This window comes from Cavia porcellus, unplaced genomic scaffold, assembly GCF_034190915.1.
Source record: "Cavia porcellus strain 051 isolate PalLab524CR breed Dunkin Hartley unplaced genomic scaffold, mCavPor4.1 scaffold_31, whole genome shotgun sequence".
Taxonomy (NCBI): domain Eukaryota; kingdom Metazoa; phylum Chordata; class Mammalia; order Rodentia; family Caviidae; genus Cavia; species Cavia porcellus.
The window spans coordinates 27,822,987-27,848,293 of record NW_026947514.1 but is presented as its reverse complement, the minus strand read 5'-3'; the positions used below and the strand labels follow the sequence as shown (position 1 = coordinate 27,848,293).

The 25,307-nt window shown below is 48.6% G+C and overlaps 1 protein-coding gene and 1 pseudogene across 8 annotated transcripts; one reads left to right on the top strand and one right to left on the bottom strand.

The window, feature by feature from the left end:
- Positions 1-4,163: 4,163 nt before the first annotated feature.
- Abcd4 (ATP binding cassette subfamily D member 4) lies at positions 4,164-17,410 on the bottom strand. Of its 8 annotated transcripts, XM_003472310.5 has the most exons (19): positions 17,248-17,410; positions 15,647-15,765; positions 15,393-15,520; positions 14,092-14,231; positions 12,912-13,028; positions 12,441-12,566; positions 11,494-11,544; positions 9,435-9,529; positions 9,085-9,206; positions 8,892-8,983; positions 8,662-8,739; positions 7,209-7,417; positions 6,962-7,053; positions 6,452-6,488; positions 6,100-6,149; positions 5,680-5,732; positions 5,357-5,433; positions 4,780-4,895; positions 4,164-4,640 (listed from the first exon to the last, which is right to left on the bottom strand). In XM_003472310.5, the coding sequence occupies exons 1-19, from the start codon at positions 17,283-17,285 to the stop codon at positions 4,572-4,574; spliced, it is 1,809 nt and encodes a 602-aa protein (XP_003472358.1). In that variant the 5' UTR covers positions 17,286-17,410; the 3' UTR covers positions 4,164-4,571. The 8 variants fall into 8 exon arrangements, 6 of the variants coding, with proteins under 6 accessions (XP_003472358.1, XP_013010778.1, XP_023421881.2 ...); XM_013155324.3 differs by lacking the exon at positions 12,441-12,566; XM_023566113.2 differs by lacking the exon at positions 15,647-15,765 and having other exon boundaries at positions 17,248-17,396.
- LOC100722550 (DCN1-like protein 1) lies at positions 17,400-22,946 on the top strand (annotated as a pseudogene).
- The last annotated feature ends 2,361 nt before the right edge of the window (positions 22,947-25,307 follow it).

The window sequence follows — 25,307 nt, the reverse complement described above, 5'->3', positions numbered from 1 at the left end:
CTCATGCTGCTTGGGGAGGAAGGGTGGGCTGGAAGAAGCTGCAGGGAGGCGGGGAGGAGGCCACCACAGGCAGCTGTCCTGGCCAGCTTGGTGGTGGCAGGAAGAGGAGCAGGAGTGGGCTCTGGGCTTCAGATACATTTTGGAAGCAGAACCCACCTGACCTAGTGATGGGCTGGGCAGGGGACTGTGGCCTGAGCTTCAGGGGAGTGAAAGTCCGGCTCTGTGACAGGCAAGGTGAATGCAGCAGGTGAGGGTATGCTTTGAATATGCTCAGGAGAGTGCTCAGCCATTTCCTCTTGCTGGGAGCTCAGCCCCCTCAGCTGGGGCGGAAAGGGAAGGCAGTGGCTTCCAGATAGGTCTCCTGGGAATGAGCAGGAACACATTCCTGGGAATGTGGTAGAAGCTGGGCCTCTTGCAGGATTTTTTAAAAATCGGTACCGGGGATCGAACTCAGACTGCCTGCTTGAGAGACAGGTGCTTATGCGGCTGAGCTAAATCCCCAGCCCCTGGCCCCTTGCAGGCTTTTGAAGGGCGGCTTCTCTCTATGTCTTGCCTGTGCTTCCTGTAGAATCACCTCTATCTCAGGGCCCAACTCAGAACCACCCAGGATCTCATCATCAGGGTAGGACACCAGCCAGGAGCCCTTGGCACTGACAGACAGAGTGTAGAAAAGCACCCTCTCCAGAGGGCAGCTGGCACCGTCCTCCAGCTTCTAAGAAGAAAGCTCAGTTCTGTACTGGATGCGCAACACAGCACAGTTCCCTGTGGAAGGTCCCTGGCACCTTCAAAACACAGAGAGGGCTAACCCAGAGCGGCCTGTCCTCTGCCCATGAGAAGCACCTCTCCTGACCTTCTTCCTTTGCCCACAGCCTCTCTCACTTCGCCTCCCTCCCCACTGGCAGGTCCCCAGCTCGCCCTCCTGGTCCCCAGCCTTCTTCTGCTGCCTGTGGGAACCCCAGGCTTGGTCCAGACTGTCCCACAAGTCTCCAAGACACCCCACACAGATGCTGGCAGGGGAGCCTTGCGTCCCTTCACCTTTTGTCTCTGCTGGATGGCTGTGAGGATGAATGAGTAAATGTCTGGGCAGTGCTGGATGTGTGGGATGAGCCGCGGCTTTTAGAACTGCGCCCTGTATGTGCTGCATTTATAGATTTTGTTCACAAGTTAAGACCACTTTCTACCTACCCTGGTGTGGAAGGCCACCTGATGATTACTGCCAACAGCATAAAGGAGAAAAGCAGGGAAAGACAGTGCATAGTTGATTCTCCTGGAGAAGCCTGTCACGCTGGCTTTCCTGATACGAACTCAGCTGTTCTCATTGTCAGAGGAGCTTGGGTCTTCCCTGTTCCTGAGGATGGCTGTGGTTCTTTTTGGGGGAGCTCTGGTCCTTACTTTGAGCATCGCTTCCTAGCTCCAGTGCAGCTCCCTCAGCCCACTGGTGCAGATCCTTCATCCTGCTGGTGCAGACTTTCTAGCTTCCGCCACTGACCTTTGGGCCTTCCCAGTGCAGATCCTTGGTACAGACTTGCATGAGGCATTGTTGTAGGCTCTCGGCCTCTAGCTGGACATGTGGAGGACACTGCCATGGAATCCTGGCCCTCAGCTGGATTCTTTGGGTCCCTTCTGCATCTGACTTTGACTGAATATTATGAAATAATCCTATAAATTGTGTCCTGTGTTAAATCTATTCCCTTGTAAACCCTGGCTAAAACACCTGGTCTTTCTGAGACGGTTTATCCAAGGTGTCTCCTCTAACACCCGTGCGCTGGGGGAAGTACGCTAAGGATTTAAGAGACGTGGAGATACAGGACAGGCAGCCAGGGAGAGACCTGGGCAGCTATATAAGGAGAGAAGCCATGGGCAGAAAAATATGGTAGCAGGGATTTAGAGATGCGCTGCTTTGCAGTAGGCAATGTAACTTCCACCACCTCCTAAACCCTTGGCAAAATTCTGGTTTTTGGTTTTTTTTTTTTTTTTTGAAACAGGGTCTTGCTGTATAGTTCAGGCTGGCCTCAGACTCATGGCTATCCTCTTGCCTCAGTGTCCCAAGTACTGGAATTATAGGCATGTGCTAACATGCTCTGCACAGGAGGCAAATTTCTTAATATTATTTTCCATGGCTTTGTATGTGAATTGGCATTTTGGGGATGCCAGGATGATTTGATTTGATCATTTCATTTCATTTGGCATACTGGAGACTGACCCCAGGGCCTCACACATTAGCCAAGTGCTCTACCAACTGAGCTACACCCGATTCTTGTTAAAGTTATGAGATAAAGTCTTGCTAAGTTGTTCAGGGTGGCCTTAAACTTGCGTTCCTCCAGCCTCAGCCTCCCAAACAGCTTAGATTACAGGTGTGTGTCACCATGCTTGGCTCCAAATGCTTCAATTCTGTAAATATCTTCCACTTCAGGTTGAACTGGCAGCCCCTTCCTGCAGTGTCACGGTCTTCAGATCTGCCGAGTACCGTGCAGGGCAGGGGAGCGGCAGGAGGCTGCACCCTCCACTGAGGCACTCACATGTGGCCGTGGTCAGCAGCCGTCACTGAAGAATCGCCGTGGGCTGTCCTCGGCCTGCACAGCTGCACTCCCGTCCACAGAACAGCTGCACTGCAGCCACTCCTGGGCCCCAAATGACGGCGTCTCTTCTCTTCTTCAGGGTTTCTCATCCTTGATTCTCCTTGTGGTTCTTCTCACATTCCTGGTTCCTTTCTGGGCTTCTCAGATGGGGAGCAGTGGATGTGTGGGAGACCCACAGATAGGGAAAAGTCAGCAGGACCCAGAGACAAGGTTTCACTAAGTTCCGTGGGCTGGCCTTGAACTCATGACCCTTTTGCCTCAGCCCTGAGTAGCTGGGATTACAGATGTGTCCATGGCACCAGTTCAACTCCCAAAGTGCTTTTCAACCACAAGATGCATGTAAGGGCACTGGAGAGATGAGGTGGCATTAGTAACCTGGGGCAGCGTTTCCCAAGCACTGGCCCCTACCCTCCCATCTGGGGTCATTTTATAGGGTACCATCAGGCATTAAATAACCTCACTTTTTTATTTTGGTACTGGGGATCAAACTCAAGACTTTGTGTTTGCCAAGTAGGCACCTGTGCCACTGAGCTAAATCCCTAACCCCAATAACTTCAAATTTTTATAGTGATAAAATTATTTCCCTTGTAATTTCCATTCTACCTTTTTAGCTTCATTAAAGGGAGAGATCTCAGTTGGATATTACTATGTCTAACTCCTTAACTTTAGCCCCAGCCCATCTTTTTTTTTTACACAGAAAGCCGCAGGCTCTGGGTCTTTGCAGGTCATGTGTACCTGTAATTTATTATCTCTCCTTACTTTCAAAAAAAATTTTCATTTAAAAATTTTTTTTTATTTTCCATTTGTGTCAAAGGTAAAGTTTCTTTAAAGAAATCCACCCAAGGGCTGGGGGTGTATGCTCATGTATGAGGAGGTCCTAGGCTTAATCCCCAGAGGGAAAAATCTATTTAAATAAAAAGGTAAGTTATTATTTTTTTCTTTTTTTGTGGTCTCGGCTTGCCTTGAACTTGTGGGCTCCATCAATCTTTCTGTCTCAGCCTCACAAGTAGGTGGAACTATATGTACATGTCATCCTGCTGGCTGAGAGTTTTTTTTTTGGTCTTTTTCCTTTTTATCGGTACCGGGGATCGAGCTCATGACTGCCTGCTTGCAAGGCAGGCGCTTATGCCGCTGAGCTAAATCCCCAGCCCCTGGCTGAGAGTTTTTAAAATATTATGTAAATAACAATATGAGAAGTACAGACATCTAGCAAAAATCAAGGAGGCAATACATGGACATCTGAGCTTTGGGGACATTGTTTTAGGATAAGGAATTTTTGGCTCAATAGCTTCTACTTCATGCTTTTGTGCTGTGTTTGCCTGTTTAGTTTTTTTCTGTTCTCGTTGTCCCTGAATACAGATATTTTTGAAAAAAACCCCAAACTTGTTTTAGCTGGTAAGAAAAAGGGGATTTTTCTCTGGGTTAGTTAAGAAAACAAAGACAGGAGGGCCCTGAGGAGAGCGCTGAAGGGGGGCTGGGGGTGCACAGGGTGAAGGCCGTGAGCAGCAGGTGCCGCGCCTGGGCAGTCTGAGCGTCAATAAAAAGATCATTCTGCTGTATGAGAAGCAGAGAAAGAGCAAAAGATACAAAGTATTTTTTTTTAATATTTCACTTTTCTTTTTAAAAAAGTTATAAAATTTAAATGGTCAGTTAATTGAAGTTAAAAATCTATTGCAGCAAAATTTCACGGGTCCTCTTGAACCAGTTCTCCAGGTCCTTCCCACCCTGACCCTTCCCATGGCTTGCACATGCTTGAACTGTTCAACAACATGATCTCAAGTAATATGTAAGTTATCAGCACTTCGGGCATGTGGCGGCCCCAGAAGCAGCACTGGGGAGATCTCAGTGTCACCTGTGGGCCATCCGGGGTGGGACGCCGCCACTGGGCTCCCATGCAGTCGCTGAGAGGTGGCCCTGGGTCCCTCCCGCCCAGCAGGCCTGCCGGTCTCCTGGGGACTGTCCCGGGCTCAGCACTTCATCCACATCCTCGCTTCATTCTGCTTTCACTCTAGTCAGCTCCCATCTTCCTCCTCCACAGAGTTTCAGAACCCAGGAGTGAAACTAGGAGACAACGATCGATCAGGTCACCAGGCCGCCAGAGCAGGAGACATCCTGTTCCCTTTGCCACATCCTGTTCCCATCCTGCCCATGTGGAGGGGACTCAGGCCCTGGGGTGTTCCTCATCCTTGTGGTGGGGTACCTTCTCCAGGCTGGGCCGATGCCCCACACTGATGAATGTCATCCCTAGCTGCTGGCCGATGCGGTACAGCTCGCTCTCAACCTCCTCCGTCAGGGCGCTGGTGGCTTCATCAAGCACTGAGGGCAGGCACAGAGGGAAGGGGACGAAGTCTGGCCTAGCTGCTGGGCTTCTCCGACAACCAACCCTAAACTCCTGGCACAGGGAAAGCTGAAAGCTGCTCTGGCTTCCAGGAACCCAGCCTCAGGGGAGATGGGCTAAGTGAGCTGGGGGCCGGCTGGGAATGCTTCTGTGAGCTGGCCAAAGTCCCTGAGCTTCCTGGAAGTAAGCGCCGCTGCTTCCTAGGACTGCTCAATCTAGGGACACCCAGTTCCTCCCAAAAGCCCACACCTGCCACCACTCAGCCAGGCATTGCTGGGGCAACACCCACTCATTTGACAGCCCAAGAGGCTAAATCACAGCTCCCCTCAAAGCTGGCTCTGGGCTCCAGCTGCTGCCACGGCAGGAAGTTTCCACAGGGTTCTGCTCTGTGAGCGCAGCAGTGACCGGCACGCACAGCTGCAGGGCGGGTGGGCCTCACCTGCGTACTTGGGCTGCAGGTAGAAGAGTCGAGCAAAGGACAGTCTCTGCATCTCTCCCGGGGACAGGACATCATACCTGGGAAAGGGAGCTTGAGGTGAGTGAGGGGGAAGGAGTCGACAGCTTGGCTTTGTGAAGTTGGGCAAAAAGGAGTTCAGTGTGGAGGCTGCTCCCCTCCCCTGCCCCAGCCCCAGCTCTACCTTCCCCCATGAGGCGGAAAACCTGTGTGTAATGATGATGGAATACTTGGCCTCTGGAGTCAGGAGCCTGGGGACCCACTGTCTCCATGGGGAGCTGGCTAGAGCACCCTAATTCCATTCTTACCAGTTCCAATCCACCTGCTGGTCTAGACCCTCTGTCCTTGCCACCAAGTTGGACTGTAACAGACCCAGAGGGCACAAGATCCATGAAAGGGCCATCCCCGCTTCATGCCATCCTCAGTTCCCATGATATAAAAGCTTGGAGACAGACACCCCAAAGGCCTGCCAAGTGGAGCAGCAATTGTTTAGCTCTGCTGGAGCGCGGTGATAATAAAAAGCACACGGACTTAGTTTTATTACCGCTTTAAACTTCTCTAGAGAAAGCACACCACCATACTCCTACCCCTGGTCAGTGGCTTCTACTGCCAATATGTGACCCGCTCTCCACCATAGTCCTGGTCCAGGGACGGCAGGGCCTGGCTGCTGGGTCAGATCTACCTGCAGTTGGTGCTCCCAGGTGGGCACAGGAGCCCTGCCTACTCACCAGGCCTGCCAGTTCCAAGAACCTCAAGATCCTTTCGTCATCAGTAGAACCTGTGAAGCAGAGAAGGCATCTTCAGCCCATCAGCTCCTCCGGCAGAACAGATGGAGGCACAGCACAGCAGGGGTGGCTGCCCCAGAATGCTGGGCCGTGGCCAGGTGAGACGTGACTGCGCTTGATAAGGGAAGGACCAAGTGAAAGAAGCAGTCACTTCCTTCAAAGGGCATCTCTTCCCTGGGAGGGGAAGATGGAGCCGGATGAGGTCATAGTAGGAACCTCAAAACAGTAAGAGCCAAGTGAGTCCCCGGACAGAGCAGGGACAGCAGGTGGGATGCTGGGCCCCAGGAAGGCTCACCTGAGTCTGGGTAGATCTCCTTCAGGGGGTAGATCACCTGAAAACACAAACCACACTGCCTAGGATGGGTGCTAACAAGAGGCAGTTCAGGCACCCCCCAAACTGTCCGGAGAGGATGGTGTCCTGAGGAGTACGGACACCTGGCCCAGCATCCAGCAAGAGTGACTCAGAGTGCTGACAGCGGGGTGGGGTAACTGTAATCTTCAGAAATATGTTTGGGGGATAAGAGTCTGTGGTCTCCTGGGACAGGAACCCAGAATTCAAGCTTAGTCTCACAAATGTGAACAACTGGTCAGTGGCCCCACAGATTTACCCATGCCCAGGAGCTGCTGAGTACAGAAGTCCAATTCATGGATGGTGAACAGAATTTTCTCAGAACCCACGGTTTGCTGAGCATGGCCATCTTATGACCCCGCCCCTAAACCCCCTGGGGCCAGAGACCTGCCAGCTCCCAGAAGGCCTGGCTTATATGGGTGGGAGATGGGGAAAGAGCGGCCTGTTTGGGCTGACCTGTTCCCGGAGGGTCCCGTCCGTGAAGAATGGCTTTTGTGGTAGGAACAGCACCCCGTGGGGCCCAAAGTCGGCCAGCATCTGCACGGAGCCTGCAGAGCCACAGAAGCCTCTGCTTTGCGATCTCACAGAGGAGCTGCTGCCTGTCCTTTCCTCCTCACCTCTGCCCCAGCCAAGAAGGCTGGAACCCGCCATACTGCCACACCAGGCCAAGGCCAGATCAGGGCAGGGAGGGCCCAGCTCTCACCCCGGCTGCTGGCCCACAGGCCGCCCAGAACGCGCAGCAAGGAAGTCTTGCCAGTGCCCGTGTTGCCCGTGATGAGCAGACTCTGCCCCTCGCAGATCTTCAGGCTCAGGTCCTTGATCAGAGGCTTGTCAGAGGACGGGGCTGAGACACAGACCCGCTCCAGGAGAAAGGCTGTGTCCACAGGCTCGGCCGCGGGGCATCCTGGGGCCCTGGAAGGAAGAGGGAGCAATGCGAGCTCTGGCTCTGACCACAACATGGCCTCTGCTTGGGGGAGGGCGTGTATGGGCTGCACTGTCCCCAAATCCATATGACATCCTAGGCCCTGTACCTCAGAATGTAACTGCAGGGGAAGTTTCATTTTATTTTGAGACAGGGTCTCACCACATAATTCAGGCTGGTCTTAAACTCACTAGGTAACCCAGCCTGGGCTTAAACCTGTGACAATCCTCATGCCTCAGCTTCCCAAGTTCTGGGATTACAGGTGTGTGTAATGCCTGGCCCCTTAGTTGTTCTTATAAGGGACAGGGTTGTGCCATGTTGCCACGGCTGGCCTCAAATTCACAACTGTCCTTCCTCACCTTCTTGAGTACCAGGGACCACAAGCACATGGCACCATGACTGGCGACATGGAATGGATTTTAATTAGTCTCAACACCCATGAACTACATTCTCCTCACTTGGCAGATGAGGAAAGTGTAACAGGAGGCCAAGGTCACAGCGTTAATTCCAACAGCAGTGGGCTTTTGTGGTGCCACAGTGGCCACAGAGTGCTGGCCCGGAGACGAGAGTGGTTAGGCCCTTGCTCCTAGGAAAAGAGCTGAGCACAGGCGCCCTGGAATTCAGACCATTTCCTTTCTGAAAGTTTAGCATGTGGCTGCTGTCTAAGCATTTTCCAGGAATTATGAAATACAATCCTCCAACCACACAGAAGGTTCTGTTCATATCCCTTTTATAAAAGTGGATGACGGAGACAGGATCTTGCTTTGTAGTTAGGCTGACCTTGAGTTCACTATGTAGTCCAAGCTGGGCTTGAACTCACTGTGATCCTCCTGCCTCAGCCTCCCGCATGCTAGGATTACAGGTGTGAGCCACCATGCCCAGCTTGGGACAGATTATTTCCCTACATAAAGTGAGAACTGAAACAAATCTTAAAAGCACAGAAAGGTCAGAAACATTCCTGATCCCCCAAAGTACAGCAATAAAGACACTTCTGGGTCTGAGAGGGGCCAGGTAGAGGAGGCAAAGGATGAGAAAGGTACTAGCCAGATCTCTGTTCTGTCATGGGCCCCAGGCAGGTGTGCATGCATTGCATCTATTAGCCTGGGACTACGTAACCCACAGTGGGTGACAAGGTATCCTTGCAGCTCTGCCACTGGGCAGGAGGGAGGGATGGGGCTCCAAGGCCAGCTCAGCTGTATCCTCACCCAGCCGGGCACTGCAGCACTGCACCCACCTGTCCAAGCCCTGGTCACTGTCAAAGTCCTGTGATGTCATGGACGCATCCAGCAGGGCCTCCTGCAGCTCCCCAAGCCTGGGCAGGAAGTGAGAAGCTGAAGCAGTGTTCGGGCTAGGTGATGGCCACACTCCTTTCTGTCTCACACCGGCTGCACGAGCTGAGCTTCTGCACTCCTTTCCCCATCTGCTGCTCCTTCCATGTGCACTCCGCTCAGGGCCACAGCTCACCTGTGCGTGTAACCGGCCACGTCTGAGAGTGTGGTGGAGAGGTCGATGAGCTTGGTGAAACAGTTGATGAGGTAGATGCACACGAACGCGTTCTGGACAGGACAGAGCACACTCAGCACAATCTGAACCCCAAGGCCCTGGGCAGTGAGATGAGAAGGGGACAGCGGGAGGGGATAGCTGGAAGGACTCTTACCTTGCTGACCAGGGTGCTAAGCTCAGTGGGACTCAAGTCTCCATAGACCCCATTGAAAATGGGGATCGCGATGACGATGTAACTCAGGATGCCGCCCATGTAGTCAAAGGTGTTGACGCCGACTGCAGGAGACAGACCGCATGAGGTCCAGGAGCCGCTCACGCGCTCTCAGGGGACCCAACCCCGAGGAGCAGGAAGCCAAGCAGGACCATGCGGCCCCAGTCCTCATTCTCCTGAGGACAAAGGCGTGGCACAGGCAGCGGCTCATCAGAGGAAACTGGACCAGGACGGGAAGAAAAGCAGACCCTCTGTGCCCTGTGGTCCCCACCTCCAGGGGCCCTTCTGCCTACTGTATAGCCAGAGCTCCTTGGACATCAGCTCCCTCTGGGTCTGAAGGAGTCGCTGAAGCCTGCGGTCTGTCCTCATGTGCTCCACAGAGCCGGCTCTAATGAGAGAGGCTGGGATGTCCATGGGGCCACAAGGACTTGGGCAGGCTGGGGATTCCCACCTCTCACTGGGTCCATGAAAATGACCTTAGGCTCAGACCCTTGCTGCCACCAGCACGGATGCACTGCCTGTCATTCCTCAGAGCACTGTCTATAGGAAGAATATGAACTGTAGACTTAGCCAGACCTGGTTCAAATCCTGGCTTGAGCCAGTTTCTAGTTGAGTGACATTGGCAGGTTACTTAAATATCTAATACCTTAATTTTTCTCATCTGTATAATGGAGTAAGAATAGCTACATAGGACTGAGGATTTAGCTCAGTGACATAAATGCCTGCCTTGCAAGGGTGTGGTCATGAGTTACGATCCCAGGTACTGATAAAAAAAATTTAAGAATATCTACATAATAAACTAGGAATTAACTGTTTGAATATAAGCTAGGTGTGGTGCAGTATACCTGTAATCCCAGTGCTTGGGAGGTTAAGGCAAGAAAATGGTCAATTAAGGCCAGTTTGAGCTGCTTCACATGATCATGTCTCAAAAAAACAAAACAAAACAAATGGCTGGGTGTGGTGGTGCCTGTAATTTCAGCATTCTGGAAAGCTGAGGTAGGAGAATCACTAATTTCAGCCTAGCTTTGAGAATTTAGTGATTTAGCAAGATCTGTCTCCAAAAAAAAGCTAGGGATGTATGTGGTTCAATGTGACCGTCCTGGGTCTAATATCCAGTACCACCACCACCATCACCACCATCACCACCATCACCACCATCACCACCACACACACACACACACACACACACACACACACACACACACACACACACACACACAATGTTTTGAATATAAAGAACCAGATAGAGCACTGGGGATTTAGCTCACTGGCATAAGTGCCTTGCTTTCCTAGCAAGCACAAGGTCGTGAATTCAATCCTTGGTACAAAAAAAGGAACCAAATACATAATAATAAACAAGAGCTATTATTAATCAAATACAATGCAGCAGTCACTACTGCCAGGCTCGGTGCTAGTCAGCTAGAGGTGGATAAACAGTTTCTGTCCTGTGGAAACCCCAGCTCAGAGGGCAGGCAGACACACCAGGAATATGGGGGTGGGGGTCAAGTGTGTCCTCAGGGACATGCTAACACAGACCTGAGCACTCCCACTAAGGGTCTGAGAACGTTCCCCAGAGGGTGATGAGGGCCAATGTCAGGCAAAGATGAAGACTGAAAGGGTGCATTTCAAATTTTCCAGAGTCTGAGCAAGACTCATTCTGGAGCCGAAAGGACTAACCTGCCCTGACTAGGGCTCCCTGAGCAGAAGCTGCAGACTCTAAAATCAAAGCCCTACCCACCTACACCAGTCACCCAGGGCCAGCTCGGACTCCTACATTCCTGATGCCCCCAAGTGGCAGCGGCTGCAAACTGCAGCAGAGACAAGAGCAAATGACCCAAGAAAGGTGATCCAAGGAATAGCACAACTTCTGAACCACAATCCCCCGGGGCCTGTACCGAGTGCGCTCGCAGACTCAGAAGGTCCTGCAGGCAAAGCACAGATTTCAGGACCCCGACATCTGGAGCCCTGGCACAGGCTCCCCCAGACAGTCTCAGTGCACAGCCACTGCTGCCTATGCCACAAGGGCACAAGGAATCAGCCCTGAAAAGCAGGCGCTGGCAAGACAGCTATTTCACGGGCAGACAGAAGCAGAAGTGATGCCTTCCAGTCATCAGCAAGGAGCAGCATTTTACTATTTTGCTTTGTGGCCCCTGCAGGCTGTGTGATAGCCCACTAAGCCTAAAGCTGGCTACTGCAAGGAGCCACCAACTTCAGAAGCAAATTTCAGAGGGAAAGGGTCACAGGGATGTGTGACAATGCTCAGCCCGAGCACGTGGTGCCAAGAGGGTTGCAGACTTCTCCTTCTCCACTATCAGCTCTGCAGGCGGGAGGGCTCATCTCTGGCAGACTCACCTGTAGAAAGCAGCAGGCTCAGCATTCACCCGAAGCTGCATGTGCTTGAACCTGGGCAGAGGGGAGGGAAGTTCGTGCTGACGGCGGCAGCAGCAGCGAGGATCAAGAGGAAACCCCGCCTCTCCAACGCCTGGGCAAAGCAGACAGCAGCTGAACTCAGCTGCCTCCACTGGCCTTCCCCCACTGTCTCAGGGGTGGAAAATCAAAGGACAGGGTCAGATGGCCTCAGCCCTCTGCAGACAGCATGGGGAGCTCCTTCCACAGACCTCCTCTCCCAGGCCCACCCTCAGGGAGAGCCTCGCCACATGAATCAGTTGCCAGGTCCAACAGATCCAGGAAAGGGTGGCTGGACCAGAAGTAGGTAAAAGGTAAAGGGACGGTAATGACATTGGTGATGACTGACTGGACACCCTTCTGTTTTTCATGGATCTCTTTAGGCCTTTCACAATGGCAAAGGAACCATCCCACTTTAGATGACAAAACTGAAACTTACAGAGATGGCAGATCTCGCCCAGTGTCACACAGCTAGTAATTGGCCAGCTGGGAGCTAAGGCAGCTCTATCCCACCTCCCCTCTTTTAGCCATGCTCAGCCCAGAAACCTCAAGCAAGGACAGGCATGGTGGCACACATCTATAATCTCAGCAATTGGAAGGCTGAGGCAGGAGCATCATTATGACTCTGAGCCCAGCCTGGGCTACCTAGTGAGTTCAAAGCCTGCTGAACTGCATAGTGAGATCTTATCTCAACAAACAAACAAGAAATTTTAAGTAAGACATACACCTACACTGGGCATGGTGGCACATGCCTGTAATTCTAGCACTTGGGAAGCTGAGGCAGGAGGATTGCTGTGAGTTCGAGACCAGCCTGGGCTACAAAGTGAGCTCAAGGCCAGCCTGAACTGCATAGTGAGACCCAGGCTCAAAAAAGACCAAAAAAAGACACGCACCTAAAATCCCCCTCCAGTTTTTCCTGCTGCACCAGTTTGGCCACGATGGGCCCCATCAAAGTCTTGTTCACCACAGTTCCCAGGATGAAATATCCGAAGATACTCACAGGCCCAAGCCAGCCTGTGCTGAAAGGCAGGGTGAGAGGGAGGGCGGAGAAGGGCATGGGACACCAGGGAGCTTCACAGGCCTCGACCTACCTCTCCCTGTCTTGGGTAGGCCCTGCCCGACCTCAGCAGCCCCGTGGCTCCGATCCCACATGACCAAGATTCCTGTGACTCTGAAACTCTGCAGGGCCACAGAGAGCGCAGGGGCCTGGCACATGAGCTAGGAGACTCCCCAGGGTGCAGGTGGGAGGGGCAGAGAAGCCTCTCTTGGGCCCTGACCGGATCACTGTGTGAGCTTGGAGGGAGGGGGAAAGACCAGCAGTGGGGGTGTGGGGGGAGGAAGACTCCCCAGGAGGAGGGCTGCACCTCTGGAAGCACTGGAAAGTGTAGTAGACGAGGGTGAAGGGCGAGATGATCAGCTTGCTGGCCATGCTGCTGAGCTGCCGGCACAGTCGCTCCACGTCCTGGCTGATGCGCTGGTCCCTGTGGCCAACAGCAGAGAGGTGGGCTCTGAGGGAAGAGTCCAGGCGCCCTGCCCTCTCCCAACCTCATCTTTCAGCAGTCACCCCATGGGAAATGCAGCAGTGAGGCAGGGTTTGTGGAGGGAACCAAACCCTTAGGACCTCTAAACAGGGGTCTGGATGGTGGCGTCTTATGGTGCCTCAGTTTACTTCAAAAAAGTAGGACCAAAAGGCCCAGCCTGAGCCATCTCTGAGCAGAGCCAAAGGGAACTTGAGGGTGGAGGAGCTAGTCCACCCCAGGCTGTCTCTAGGCCTGAGCCTGCCCAGTACAGCGGCAGGCCATCAGGAAGAGGCCGAGGTGGGCAGAGTGGTGGCATAACAGCACTCAGCGGCAGAGCTCAACTAGAGCTGAAGAAAGGCAGTCCTGGCAGCAAATCGCTTCCGAGGTGTGGTGAGTGGGGTGTGCATGGGAGTGAGAGAGGCCCCCAGGACCCCCTCACCACATGGCCACACTGATCCCTATTCCCAATGAGAAGTGACCTTGGGTGCTCGCAGTTCTGTGCCTCAGTTTCCTGACTTACAAAATAACAACAGCTAATTTTCACTGGAACGAAGCTGCGTGGCACTGCAGTTACACGCATGGTACCATTTCACCTTCATTCCATCCTATGGGACAGGAGCTATTACTTCATTTTATAGAACCGGAACCTAGAGCTTAGTGAACAAACTAAGAGCTGCAAGCTGGGAGTGACAGAATTCGGATACAAATCCTAGACTGAATCCTAGACAACAGCAACTATTTTGGCTGCTGAAAATCCAAGAGGTTATTTTTAAGGAGGCTAATTTCTTCATTTGCCTTATTTAGAAGCACACATTATGAAACAGATGAAAGGGAGCTGCTTCTGGGCTCTGTTCTCTAGTTTCCTATTCTCAGCCTGACCATGAGTCCCTGTAGGGTGTCCCCTCTCTGATGGCTCTGGGCAGCAACATTTGCCCATTGCGCATGACCTCTGTGAGGTGTGCAGCCAGGATGCCCCAGAGCTAGGCCGGTGTGGGAAGGAGGCGAGGGCTGAGAGCGCGCCTACGGGTTGTCGATGTCATCCCGAAGCACGTTGAGGGTGTAGTACACGCGGGCCCGGAAGTAGAGACGGTGCAGGTGCTCGGTGAGCTCCTTCCTCCAGCTCACATACAGCAGGCTGGAGATGAACTGGTCAAAGCTCTTCAGCTGTGCAGTGGAGGAGGCAGGGAGAAGGAAGGGGAGGGAGAGATGGTTTGCTACAAGTCTCAATTCAAAGTTCAGGGCTAGCAGAAGCCTCTGCTGAGGAGGCCCAGCCCACTCTGACAGCTCAGCACTTTCCTTGTTGAAAGTCTCAAGTCATGGGATTTTTCCTTCCTTATTCACTCCCGAGTTTATTCCTTCACAAAACCTTGAAGGGCTTGCCAAAGGCAAGAGCCTCAGGCTCTTGTGACAGTATGCTGGGACACACTGAGAGCAGAGGAGTTTCCGGAGATTGGGCAGCACACTGCTGTTCCTCCCATTTATGTTTTTCCTCTTCTGACCCCAAATGTGGAAGAGAATGCATCTACCTAGATGCCTCCTGACTGCAGGCCCATCAGGGCCATGGTGCTTTCCTAGAAAACAGCCGGTCCAGCCAACAGAACAGCCGGCAGAGCCCGGACCCAGCATTTGGATCTGTGAAGTTCCTGTTCCTGTTTCTCTCTGTACCAAACAGCTGGGGAGTAACAGTGAGCACACAGGCCAGCCAGGGACAAGGGGAGGGGGTGAGGAGTGTGACAGCTGCAGTCAACTCACAGAATTACTGAAGGACAGAAAAGGGGCTGAATTTGGTGGAGGAAACATGAAGAAGAAAGGACTTGAAACAGGTGATGAGGAAGGTGAGGCAAAGAAAGCAAGCAGGCTTCAGCCAGCTGAACAAGTGGTGGGGGGAGGTGGCCATGCTGCAAGAAAGCAGCAGGCACAATGGCTGTGGTGTGACACGGTGCCAGATGAAGTCACGGCCTCAGGTGCCAGAGAAGCAGCAGCCGCTTCTGGCTGTCGATTCTGGTTTTCAAGTTCTTGGGGCTCCCCAAAACAAGAGTTCTAGCAATGATTGGGACATTGACCATTTTTGCAAAATGCCCAATTAAATGAGATTCTTGTGGCCTAGTTCTAAGTTTAAAATACCTGAAAGACTGGTCCCAAGTGGGCCAATAGCGAGATCAGTCCCTGCCTAGGGGTCTGACCTTTGGGGCAACCATTCCTCTAGTTCCCAGAAAAGAAACACACACCCCAACAGCTTGGTTCCCGCTTCCTGGAGGCTAAGTCCTGCTAGGCACCTGCACTCACCCTGGACAGGAGGAAGACAGACAAAAGGAAAGCCCTTACTATGGAGTTGACGACGATGAGCACGACAGCCAGGAGTGTCAGCGCCTTAAACCCATCCAAGTCTTTATTTCCCAGGACGCCATAATACTGGCTGGGGATCAAGCCAACCTGGTAGATCACCAATTGTCCTGCAGGAGGGAGATCAGAAATCAGTGATGAAGGAAAAACAAGGAAGCTTCCTCAGTCCCTGCCTCATCAACACCCCGGAAAGAAGGAAAGGGACCCCAGATCAGGGCTTGACCTTGCTCACTCACCCAGGAGGGCCACACACAAGAGAGTCAGGAACATCAAGACATTCTGAGATGACCAAGAAGGAAACAAGACCTTCTGTATCCTCAGGAATCGCTGGAGAAATTGCATATCTAGCTTAGGCCTGAAGAAAAGTCAGAAGCAGAGAGAAGCCCTGTGGGCAGTTAAGCCTTAACAGTTATCAAGCTTATCTTCTTAGGGGGACCAGGCCATGACTATGAACAGATCTCAGTGTGAATAGTGACACTATTAATAGAAACATAGAAAAATATCATAATGAGGGCACTACAATGACATTGAAGAGGGAAGGCCCTTCTTAAGACCCCAAACCCACAGACTATAAAGGGAAATATCGATGGATTTAATGTAATTAGAATGAAATACTTTTAACACAATACCATACATTTTAGTTAAAAGAGTTAGAGAAGGCATTTGGACAGAGTAAAACCAACACTGCAGGAGAATCTAGAGCAGGCAAGGAATTCCTGTAAGGAATTTAGGAAACCTACAGCAAAGTGGAGGATATAAGTAGGCAATCCACAAAGAGCAAACCCCACATTCCTAATACAGTAAGTGATTAATATTAACACAATGGGGCCACTACCTTATACTGATCAGCATGACAGGCCTACACAATTCCAAATGCTGGGAAGACAAGGGGAATAGGAACCCTTATGCACTGCTGTTGGGAAGTATAACCTGGGTGGCTGTTCCAGACAACAATTTAGCAGAACAATTATGGCCTACTATCTTGCTCTGGAATGGATAATCCTGAGAAAATAGCCGATACCTACTAGAATACTCAAGACAGTGTTGTCTGCAGTGGTTGAAATACTGAAAGCGATCTAAGTGATCATCACTAGGGAAATGAATAAATAAAATGGGTTCTATGCATTCAGTGTAGCGCCATGCAACACTCACAAGTGAAAATTCTTAGCATAAATGATTTCCAAAAGACAATGCTAGGTAAGATTCTTTTAAACCAGGAGTGGTAGTATATGTCTGTAATCCCAGCACCCAGGAAGGCTGAAGGAGGAAGATGGAAAAATTCCAGCCCAGCCTGGGCAATTTAGCAAGATCCTGTCTCAAAAAACAGTAAACACAAAAATTAAAAAGGATTGGGGATGTAGCTCAGGTGAAAAGCCCTGGGTTACACACACACACACACACACACACACACAGAGTATTTCTTTTAAAATATCTTATTTATATTAACTCAAAATCAGTGTATAACGATTACAACAGAGTGGATATCCAGGAGTGAAATGGTACTGAGAATAGTTTACAAGGGGGAAAGGTAATGGAAGAGGGGTGCACTCAGCGACAATAAGTGACAAGGATCATCAGCCGGATTCTGCGTACTTGAGGTTCTAAAGCAAACAACAAACCATGGGCGGCGGGTTGCAGGGCAAAGGTCCTACACCTGGGACGCCTAGGGCCAGAGCGGAGCGTGGGCGCCCCTTCGCTGGCTCCTCGTTCGCGCAAACGATGCCACAGCCGCACCGGAGTTCAGGGCGCCGGTCGCGTGGAGTGCGACCAACCCGCTTCCACAGCCCCAGTAAGACGCCCCCCTAGTCCTGCGCTCCTCGCCGGTCGCCTTGCTCACCTGGCGCCTGTTTTGGGTGTGGTCCCCGGGACTGCCATGATCCGAGCTCCAACCTAAATGGGAGCGCGGACGTCCCGGGGTCAAGAGGCGGGCAGAGTCCGCAGAGATTCAGGACAGTCCCGGGGAGGGGCGGGGCCCCGGAAACCATAGAGATGGAGGTGGATAGAGGCGACGCGATCGCTCCGGAAGCGACTGACTGCGAACGAGTGCTGAGCGTTCGGGCCACTGACCCGCGGCTAGAGCGTCCCTGGGAGGTTTGACAAGCGGCAGTTGAGACGTAACTGCTGCAGCTGATGACGTGTATTGTATTGTATTGTATTGTATTGTATTGTATTGTATTGTATTGTATTGTATTGTATTGTATTGCATTTTTTGAGACAGGATGTCACCGAGTAATTCAGGCTGGCCTTGAGTTCACTACGTAGCCCAAGCTGTCCTTGATCTCACAGCAGTCCTCCTTTCTCACCCTTCCCAGTGCTGGGACTACAGGCGGCCACCACAAGTCCAGCGAAGACAAGTATTTTAGATTTAGAATGTAGTAGGTTTCATTTTCTCTCAGGGAAGCTATCGTGGTCCTTTAAAATCATGAGTCATGCCGGGGACGCCAGCTCATTGATAGAGCTCTTGCCTACAATGCAGAAGGCCCTGGATTCCATCCTCAGCACTGCCAAAAACACAGACAATATACATCAGTCTCCCAGGGGCCAAGGATATAGCTCAGTGGCACAGCGCTTGCCTGGCAAGCGCGAAGGCCGAAGTTTGATTTCCCATACCTGTCTCCACCAAAAGTCAAAATCAGGCTTCCTCTGCAATTAGAATAAAATAAAAACATTTTCATGCGTACGTGATTGCATCTTCCCCTGGTCTTTCTGTTTACCGAACTGCCACTACCTTTCCCCTTTAGGGTCCCTGAACTTGTGATTCTCTTGGTGTCTCTCCCCAATTTAGAACTTTAAATGACTGTTTTTTTCTAGCATTAGCTGAAATGTGACCTATCACTCTACCTAGACTATGCTGTCCAACTCCATTTTTCCTATTACAGTACACTTTTATGCTCTTCATATTTTTCACTACCCAAAACTGTCTGTTTTCCTTCTCCATAAGAATAAACATTACAGGTTGGGGTACTGGCACATGCCTGTAATCCCAGCACTGAGGAGGCTAAAGTAGGAGGATCACTACAAAGTGAGTTCAAGACTAGCCTGAACTGCATAATAAAACATTGTTTTAAAAAGATAACAACAACAACATTACCGTAGGGACTCTGCTTTGGTCATTACTATTTCCTCAGTGCCTAGAACACTGCTAGCACATAGTACATGCTTAATAAATATGTCCAAAGAGGCTGGGGATTTAGCTCAGCGGCGTAAGTGCCTGCTTTGCAAATGCATGGTCATGTTCAATCCCCAGTACTGATAATAAATAAATAAATAAATAAATAAATAAATATGTCCAAGTGTTGAATGAAGTTGGCATAGTGATGCAAACCTGTGATTCTAGCTACCCACCCAAGGTGGGAGGATTGCAAGTTCCTGCTCAGTCTGGGCACTATAGTGAAACCCTGAACTAAAAAAAAAAAAAAAAAAGGATGTTTATCAGTTAATTAGAGTGCTTGGGGGTTATGGTGGGAAATGGCCCAAGAAACCAATAGTAATAGAAAACAATTACTAGAATGTAATTTCAGATGTACCTTCCAAACTTCCTTCAGTATTTATTGTCAAAGGTATGCCAAGCACTCAACAAGAAACATGTATCACTTGCTTCATGAAGCTTACAGTGGATCTGGGAAGGTCAGCCAGGTGACAATCATAGTTGTCTTTAGGATGTGCCATGACAAAGGTACTGCGCAGGCTTCCTGTCCTTGGCATCAATGACTTTTTGGGTCTAATAATGCTTTGTTGGATAGGCTTTTCGATATATCATAGGAGGCTGAGTAATAGCCCAGGCCTCTAACTACCAGATGCTAGTAACACTTACCCTGACCTACTCTCCAAAATCTCCAGACATCACCAAATGTCCCTTGGAAGAGACAGGACTAAAATTTGACCTCCCTCCACCCTCTAGCATGAATGATCACTGTCACTATCCTAGAACATAAAGAGGTCTCAATAGGATGGGGAACTAGATTGTCCAGAAACATATTACAGAAATAACTGAGTGCGTCTTAGAGGTGGCAAGAATTTAATTTAGTGTGAAATACAATTTCCTTTTTTCCCTTTTTTTTGGTACCAGGGATCAAACTCACGACATTGCATTGGCCAGGCAGGCGCTTGTGCCACTGAACTAAACCTCTGGCTGAAATATAATTTTCTAAGAATATCATTTTGTTTTTAAAATGTAACATGACAAGATGCAAATTTGTTTTGTTGAAACAGGGTCTCATTCTGTAATTCAGGTTGGCCTTGGAGTCACTATGTAGTTCAGGCTAGCTTTGAACTTGTGGCTGTCCTCCTGCCTCAGCTTTCTGAGTGCTGGGATTACAGGCGTGCACCACCATGCCTGGCAATAACCTTACTTCTTTCTTTTGTATGAGGAATCTAATTCAGGACTTCATGCTTGCCAGGCAGGCACTGTGCTACTGAGCTACATCAACCAACCTTACTTCTTGAGAGCAGTCAGGTTTATAGCTGTAATTGTCTTTCACTCTCAAAAATGTCCTAGTTGTGGGCCGGGGATTTAGCTCAGTGGCATAAGCTCCTGCTTTGCAAGTGTGTAGTCGTGGGTTTGATCCCCGGTACCAAAAACAAAGAAAGAAAGAAAAATGTCCTAGTTTTGGGCTGACGAAGTAGCATAAGCAGGGCCTGGATTCAGTCCCTAACACCAAAACCAAACAAAAACAGAACAACCAACTATTGTATTATGTGGTCTCATTACTGTCTCATGTCCCCTTGACGCTGTATAATTAAACTGTCAGAATGTGACTATTGTATCTATTCACGGTATCCCACCTGCAATGTAGGGTTTATTTTTTTCTCCCTTTTTCCTCAGCCCAACTTCATTCTGCTGAGCCAGTTCTTCCCCTACCTTTTTTTTCTTACTTTAACAAATGTGAAACTTTGCCACTATTAAAAAAAAACCGGCCAGGGGTTTAGCTCAGTGGCTGCATAAGTGCCTGCTTGGCATATGCGAGGTCATGAGTTCAATTCCTGACACACACACACACACACACACACACACACACAAACCCAAATAAACTATCAGGATATATTGAGGCCCAGAATATGGTAATCCTGAACATGGTGCTTTGGCATGTTGAGTACTTTGGACTGTTGAGTAGTTGGAGGCCACTATAAAGTGGCTCTGAGCAGGATTTAAAATTAACTAATTGGCTTTCTATATTTGTGAGTTGGTCCTGGGCCTTGACCCCTTGCCTGGCAATGGGAGCTGATTCATAATAAGTGAACCTCTATGAATCACTGATCCTGGCTGAGACCTGTAGAGGCCAGAGATACCTCAAAAGACAAGATAAGGCCACAGCTGAAGATCCCTTGGCTCCAACAGTAATTAAATAAATAGAGACTGCAGCTGAAGGAATTTCACTCCCGCAGTCTCGATCCTACCATAAATGTCATCCGGGAGATAAGATGGTTCTCCTAAATTGGCATAATTTACTACTTGGAAAAGTCTTTGAAGTGACTCCCAAGGTCCTGCTCATTGCCTGTGCTTTCCTCAGTTTCCCTGCCATTTGTTGTTGGACCTAATAAATATGGGTGGCCAGAGAAGTCTTTGTGTTAGCTCTCAGAGTCTTGAACTCAACTAAAGGGTTTTGACCCTCCTGGAGCCCTAAAATCATATCACTTGTCTCATTTTACTTAAGTATATACTATATATATACTATTACTATAGTATATACTATAGACTCATTTAGGGGGTTGGGGATGTAGGTCAGGACCCGATAACAGGTTGGAAGGCCCCGGAGACAGCCTCAGAGGTGAGTTCTGGCTAACCTTTTCCCTGTCCTCATGTTTTTCACCTATCATTTTCCCTTGGAACAGGTTATACACACCAGAGTCCTCTTCCTCAAGGCAAATCATAGAAACAGAAGCCTTCTTCCCTAAAGCAGGCCCCCAAACCTGCAAATATTATTATGACCTTTCCCTGCCTTTCTGCAGAGGAGGCAGTCATAGAAACTCTCTGACCGGCTTAATCCGACAGTAGATCATAACATCCTCTTTGCAATGGGCTCTTCCTGTGTGAGACCAGCCTTTTAAATCTGTCTCCAGACCAATGCAGGCTGAGCAGGAAGGGTAGTGTCAGCTGAGCAGAGACTTGTTCTCACACCTTCTGGAACTAAAACCATCTGGGCCTGTTTTATGGCAGTAAATGATTTTGGAGAGACTGTGGCCCATGAACTGTTAAAAAGAAAAAAGAAGTCTTAAAAGTTTAAAAGTTGGAAGTTTCTCATTGCTTTTGGTGTCTTTCACTGCCATGAACAGTTGCCCCTCTGCCATGTGTCACTCTGCCTTGGAGCCGGGTGGATTATGGACTGAAACTTCACAAACTGTCCTCAAGACGAAGATAAAATTTGAATAAATGGAATACAGCAATTCTGTAATGACCTCACATTTGGTCCAGTTAGCACTACTGTTTTTTTTTTTGGTACTAAAAATCGAAGCATCACGCTATTTTGATTGCTTCATGGTTCAGAGTAGCAACACAAAGTGAGTTCTCCAAGTGGGAGTCCAGGGGCTGGGGGTTTAGCTCAGCGGCATAAGCACCTGCCTTGCAAGCAGGCGGTCGTGAGTTCGATCCCCGCTACCGATAAAAATGAAAAAGACAAAAAAAAAAAAACCATTTGAAACCAAGTGGGAGTCCATTGATGGTATAACAGAATCAGGATATGACAGTGTAGAAAAGCTAAACAGGGACTCAGGATGTAGCCCAGCTGCACAGCACTTGCCTGGCAAGTGTGGGGTCCTGAGTTCAATTCCTGGTACAAAAACAAACAAAACTGATAGATTCTGTCAGCCTGGGTTTAGCTATGTCTAACATGACATCTGCCCAACTTGGCACCCGACCGCCAGAAACAATTTATCTCTCCAAAAGTAATTTCTGTGTTGTTCTTCTAGTTCCAAAAATAAACTTCCGGCTCCCTTTTCGCAAGTGTGTTGAGCCCTTTCCAATCCCAAGACTCCACAACTACCCAAACGCCCTATCCCCCGTCCAACTCTGTGAAAACCAATCCCAGCTCCCTTTTGGGGGGGGAATTTTTCACTCTTATGCATCCTTCCCATCCATGCAATAAAGGCCTTTTTGCATCTCTCTCCCTCTTTTTATCTCTCTACAGTGCCAAAAAATATCTAACAAAAGCTAAAGGCTCAAACACTTGAGATGGAATAAGAATTGAAAGAACTGGGAAGATTTAAGGATTTTTACAGTTTACTTTTACTTTTGCAAAGAATTCAGAACAAAAAGGATTACATATAGAAATAGTCATTGCCCATTGGAACTTAGTGCTTATTGGAAGATTTTTTTAGATTTATGAAATAAATTTTTGTTGGAACATCATTAATGACAAATACCAAAATATACTTCTTTTAGACTTCAGTCCAATGATTGCAGATGACATATCTAATTATGAGGAAGAAGGAGTGTGGCCTGTTCTTTTTGAGGACTTCGTAGAATTTGCATGCCCTCAAATTGCTGGGTCAAAAGCAGCACAGTGTAGCACTGAAGAAAGCTTACATGAATGTACATAGTCTGTACAATAAATCCAATGTAAAGTTGCACAGTCAATTTCTGCTGGCTGGACTGAATTGGAAATCAGTCCTCACCATTCAGAATGAGAGTTGAGATTTAAAGATACATTTTGGACCATATCATATTTCATTCTCCTAATGGTGGTTTAGGCTTGTCTGCTAGTCTGGGTTGCTCTAAATGTTTACAATTCCAATGTAGTAGATTTCATCCTAATATCTGTGGGCCATCCTAGTTTATTCTCTCATACAAGGTTTATTCTCTCTTACAAGGTTTATGGTTGTTATTTTGAGGTTTGCATTCTTGCATAAAGCACAGCCATCAGAAAATAGTTTGGCATAAGAATTAAACATAATGAACATCACAAACAATTTATAAAAACTTCTTAAATATATGCTTTGGGCTAGTTGAAGAGACTAAGATGATAGCATTTTTACTGAGAGTGAAATATTTAAGTGTGTAGGTTCTGGAATGGTGTTTTGGTTTCGGGTAATATTTTTTTCCTGGACAAATCACATGTATTGTCAATGTAAGTAGAGTATCTGATGAAAGAAATATCAGAACAACCATGGCGAAAAACTTTTAGGATAACTTCGTGCTTACCTGAAAAACATTGTGTTTTAGATTCTCAGTTTCAAAAACCTTTCATAGAATTTGTCTACGCTTACTTTACTCATATTTTTATGGTCCTACAGGGAGCTTCTTTGGCAAATGTCTACATAATATTAGATTTGACTCTTGTCTACATTATGCACTGCATAATTGGATTTCATTGTGCCTTTGAAATGCTTATATGCCTATCAAATAAGTTAAACAATTTCATTTTTTTAATGTTTTGAATTTCAATACAATACAATATCCTAAATTTATGCATGAGGTTTTTTGTTTTCATTTATGTCTTTTTTGGTTATCATGCTCAGGAGCACAAATTAAATTCTTTTAATTTATAAAAGGATAATATGAGTTAAATTGGAAATAGAAATATCAATACTACTCTTTCAGACAAGTCCCTGTTTGGTCATTCTTATTTTATTGAAATTGCTTTAACTGCTAATCACTGTGGTTGCCAAATATTCTCTTCAGGAGCAAAAATTTTCAGATAAGCAAATACCTGATGAAAAATACCAATCTGGCCTCTATTTTATAAGTTATTTAGTCACTTTATTGTTTTTGTTTCATTCACAGTAGCCCTATTTTCACATCAAAGTAGAATGCTATCTTGCATGGAACCCCGGCCCTATATGGATTCCAGACCCATAAATAGCTTTTCATTTGTGTATACTGACTGTCATCTGAAGTGGGGTTAATTGTGTTCTTAAACATTTCTGTAATGCAGGTTAAAAAATATTGAGCTTGGGGCTGGGGATTTAGCTCAGCGGCATAAGGACCTTCCCTGCAAGCAGGCAGTTGTGAGTTCGATCCCTGGTACCAATAAAAACGAAAAAGACAAAAAAAAAAAAAAAAAAAAAAAATATATATATATATATATATATATATATATATATATATTGAGCTTCAAGTTTTGGACAACAATAATCTTTACAAGGAACAGATTTTGCTTGGTATATTCAGGTCCTCTCTAGGTCTAATGTTAATATTAATAAAAGAATGCACTTCAGAAAAACAGTACATTTTATGCAGATGCAGAAGTGATTTCAAGAAACAATGACTTATTAAAATTGTTTTTCTAGGGTCGAGCAAAGACAGCAGGCTACAGAGGCTCCCTGAGATAGTCAACTTAGAATTCAACATAGTATGGCGTGGGGAGTCCTGAACAGAGGGAGATGAATTCTCTCATCCCAAGAAGAAACTAAGGTGAGAAGAACCAATCAAACATACAGTCCTGGTGCTACTACTGGAACAGCTAAAGGTTCAGTGCTTCCACTGCAGTGCCTGAACTCACATGGTGGCAATTTACCGAGCTGTCAGAAATCCTGCCACTTCAAATCACTGGAAATGCAGTCACACTGAGGTCGGGGGCTGGCAAGCTAAAAGGAGAGCTGAGCTAGCGGGGAACCTGCATTGACCTGTGGTGAGTGACGGCAATAAAACCATTCCACAGAGGAAGGGGCTCCAATGGATGACATTCTGGGACCAGGCAGGATTGGCAAGAACAAGGGGCAGCAGTGACTTCAGCCAGTTGTTTCCTTCCTGAACAGGATTGGTGGAGTGAGCTTGGCCTGGGTCACGTGATCTGACTGAGACCTAATAGGTTATCCGAAATCAATTCCCTATGGCAGCAGCACACACTAATGCAGTGAAGGCCTCAGTAGATTGACTGATTAGAGGGGTTGGGCCAGCATACACTGTCCCTGTTTGCAACTCACTAGCACACTGCAGTGGGAAGGGTCACCTAGCCAGCG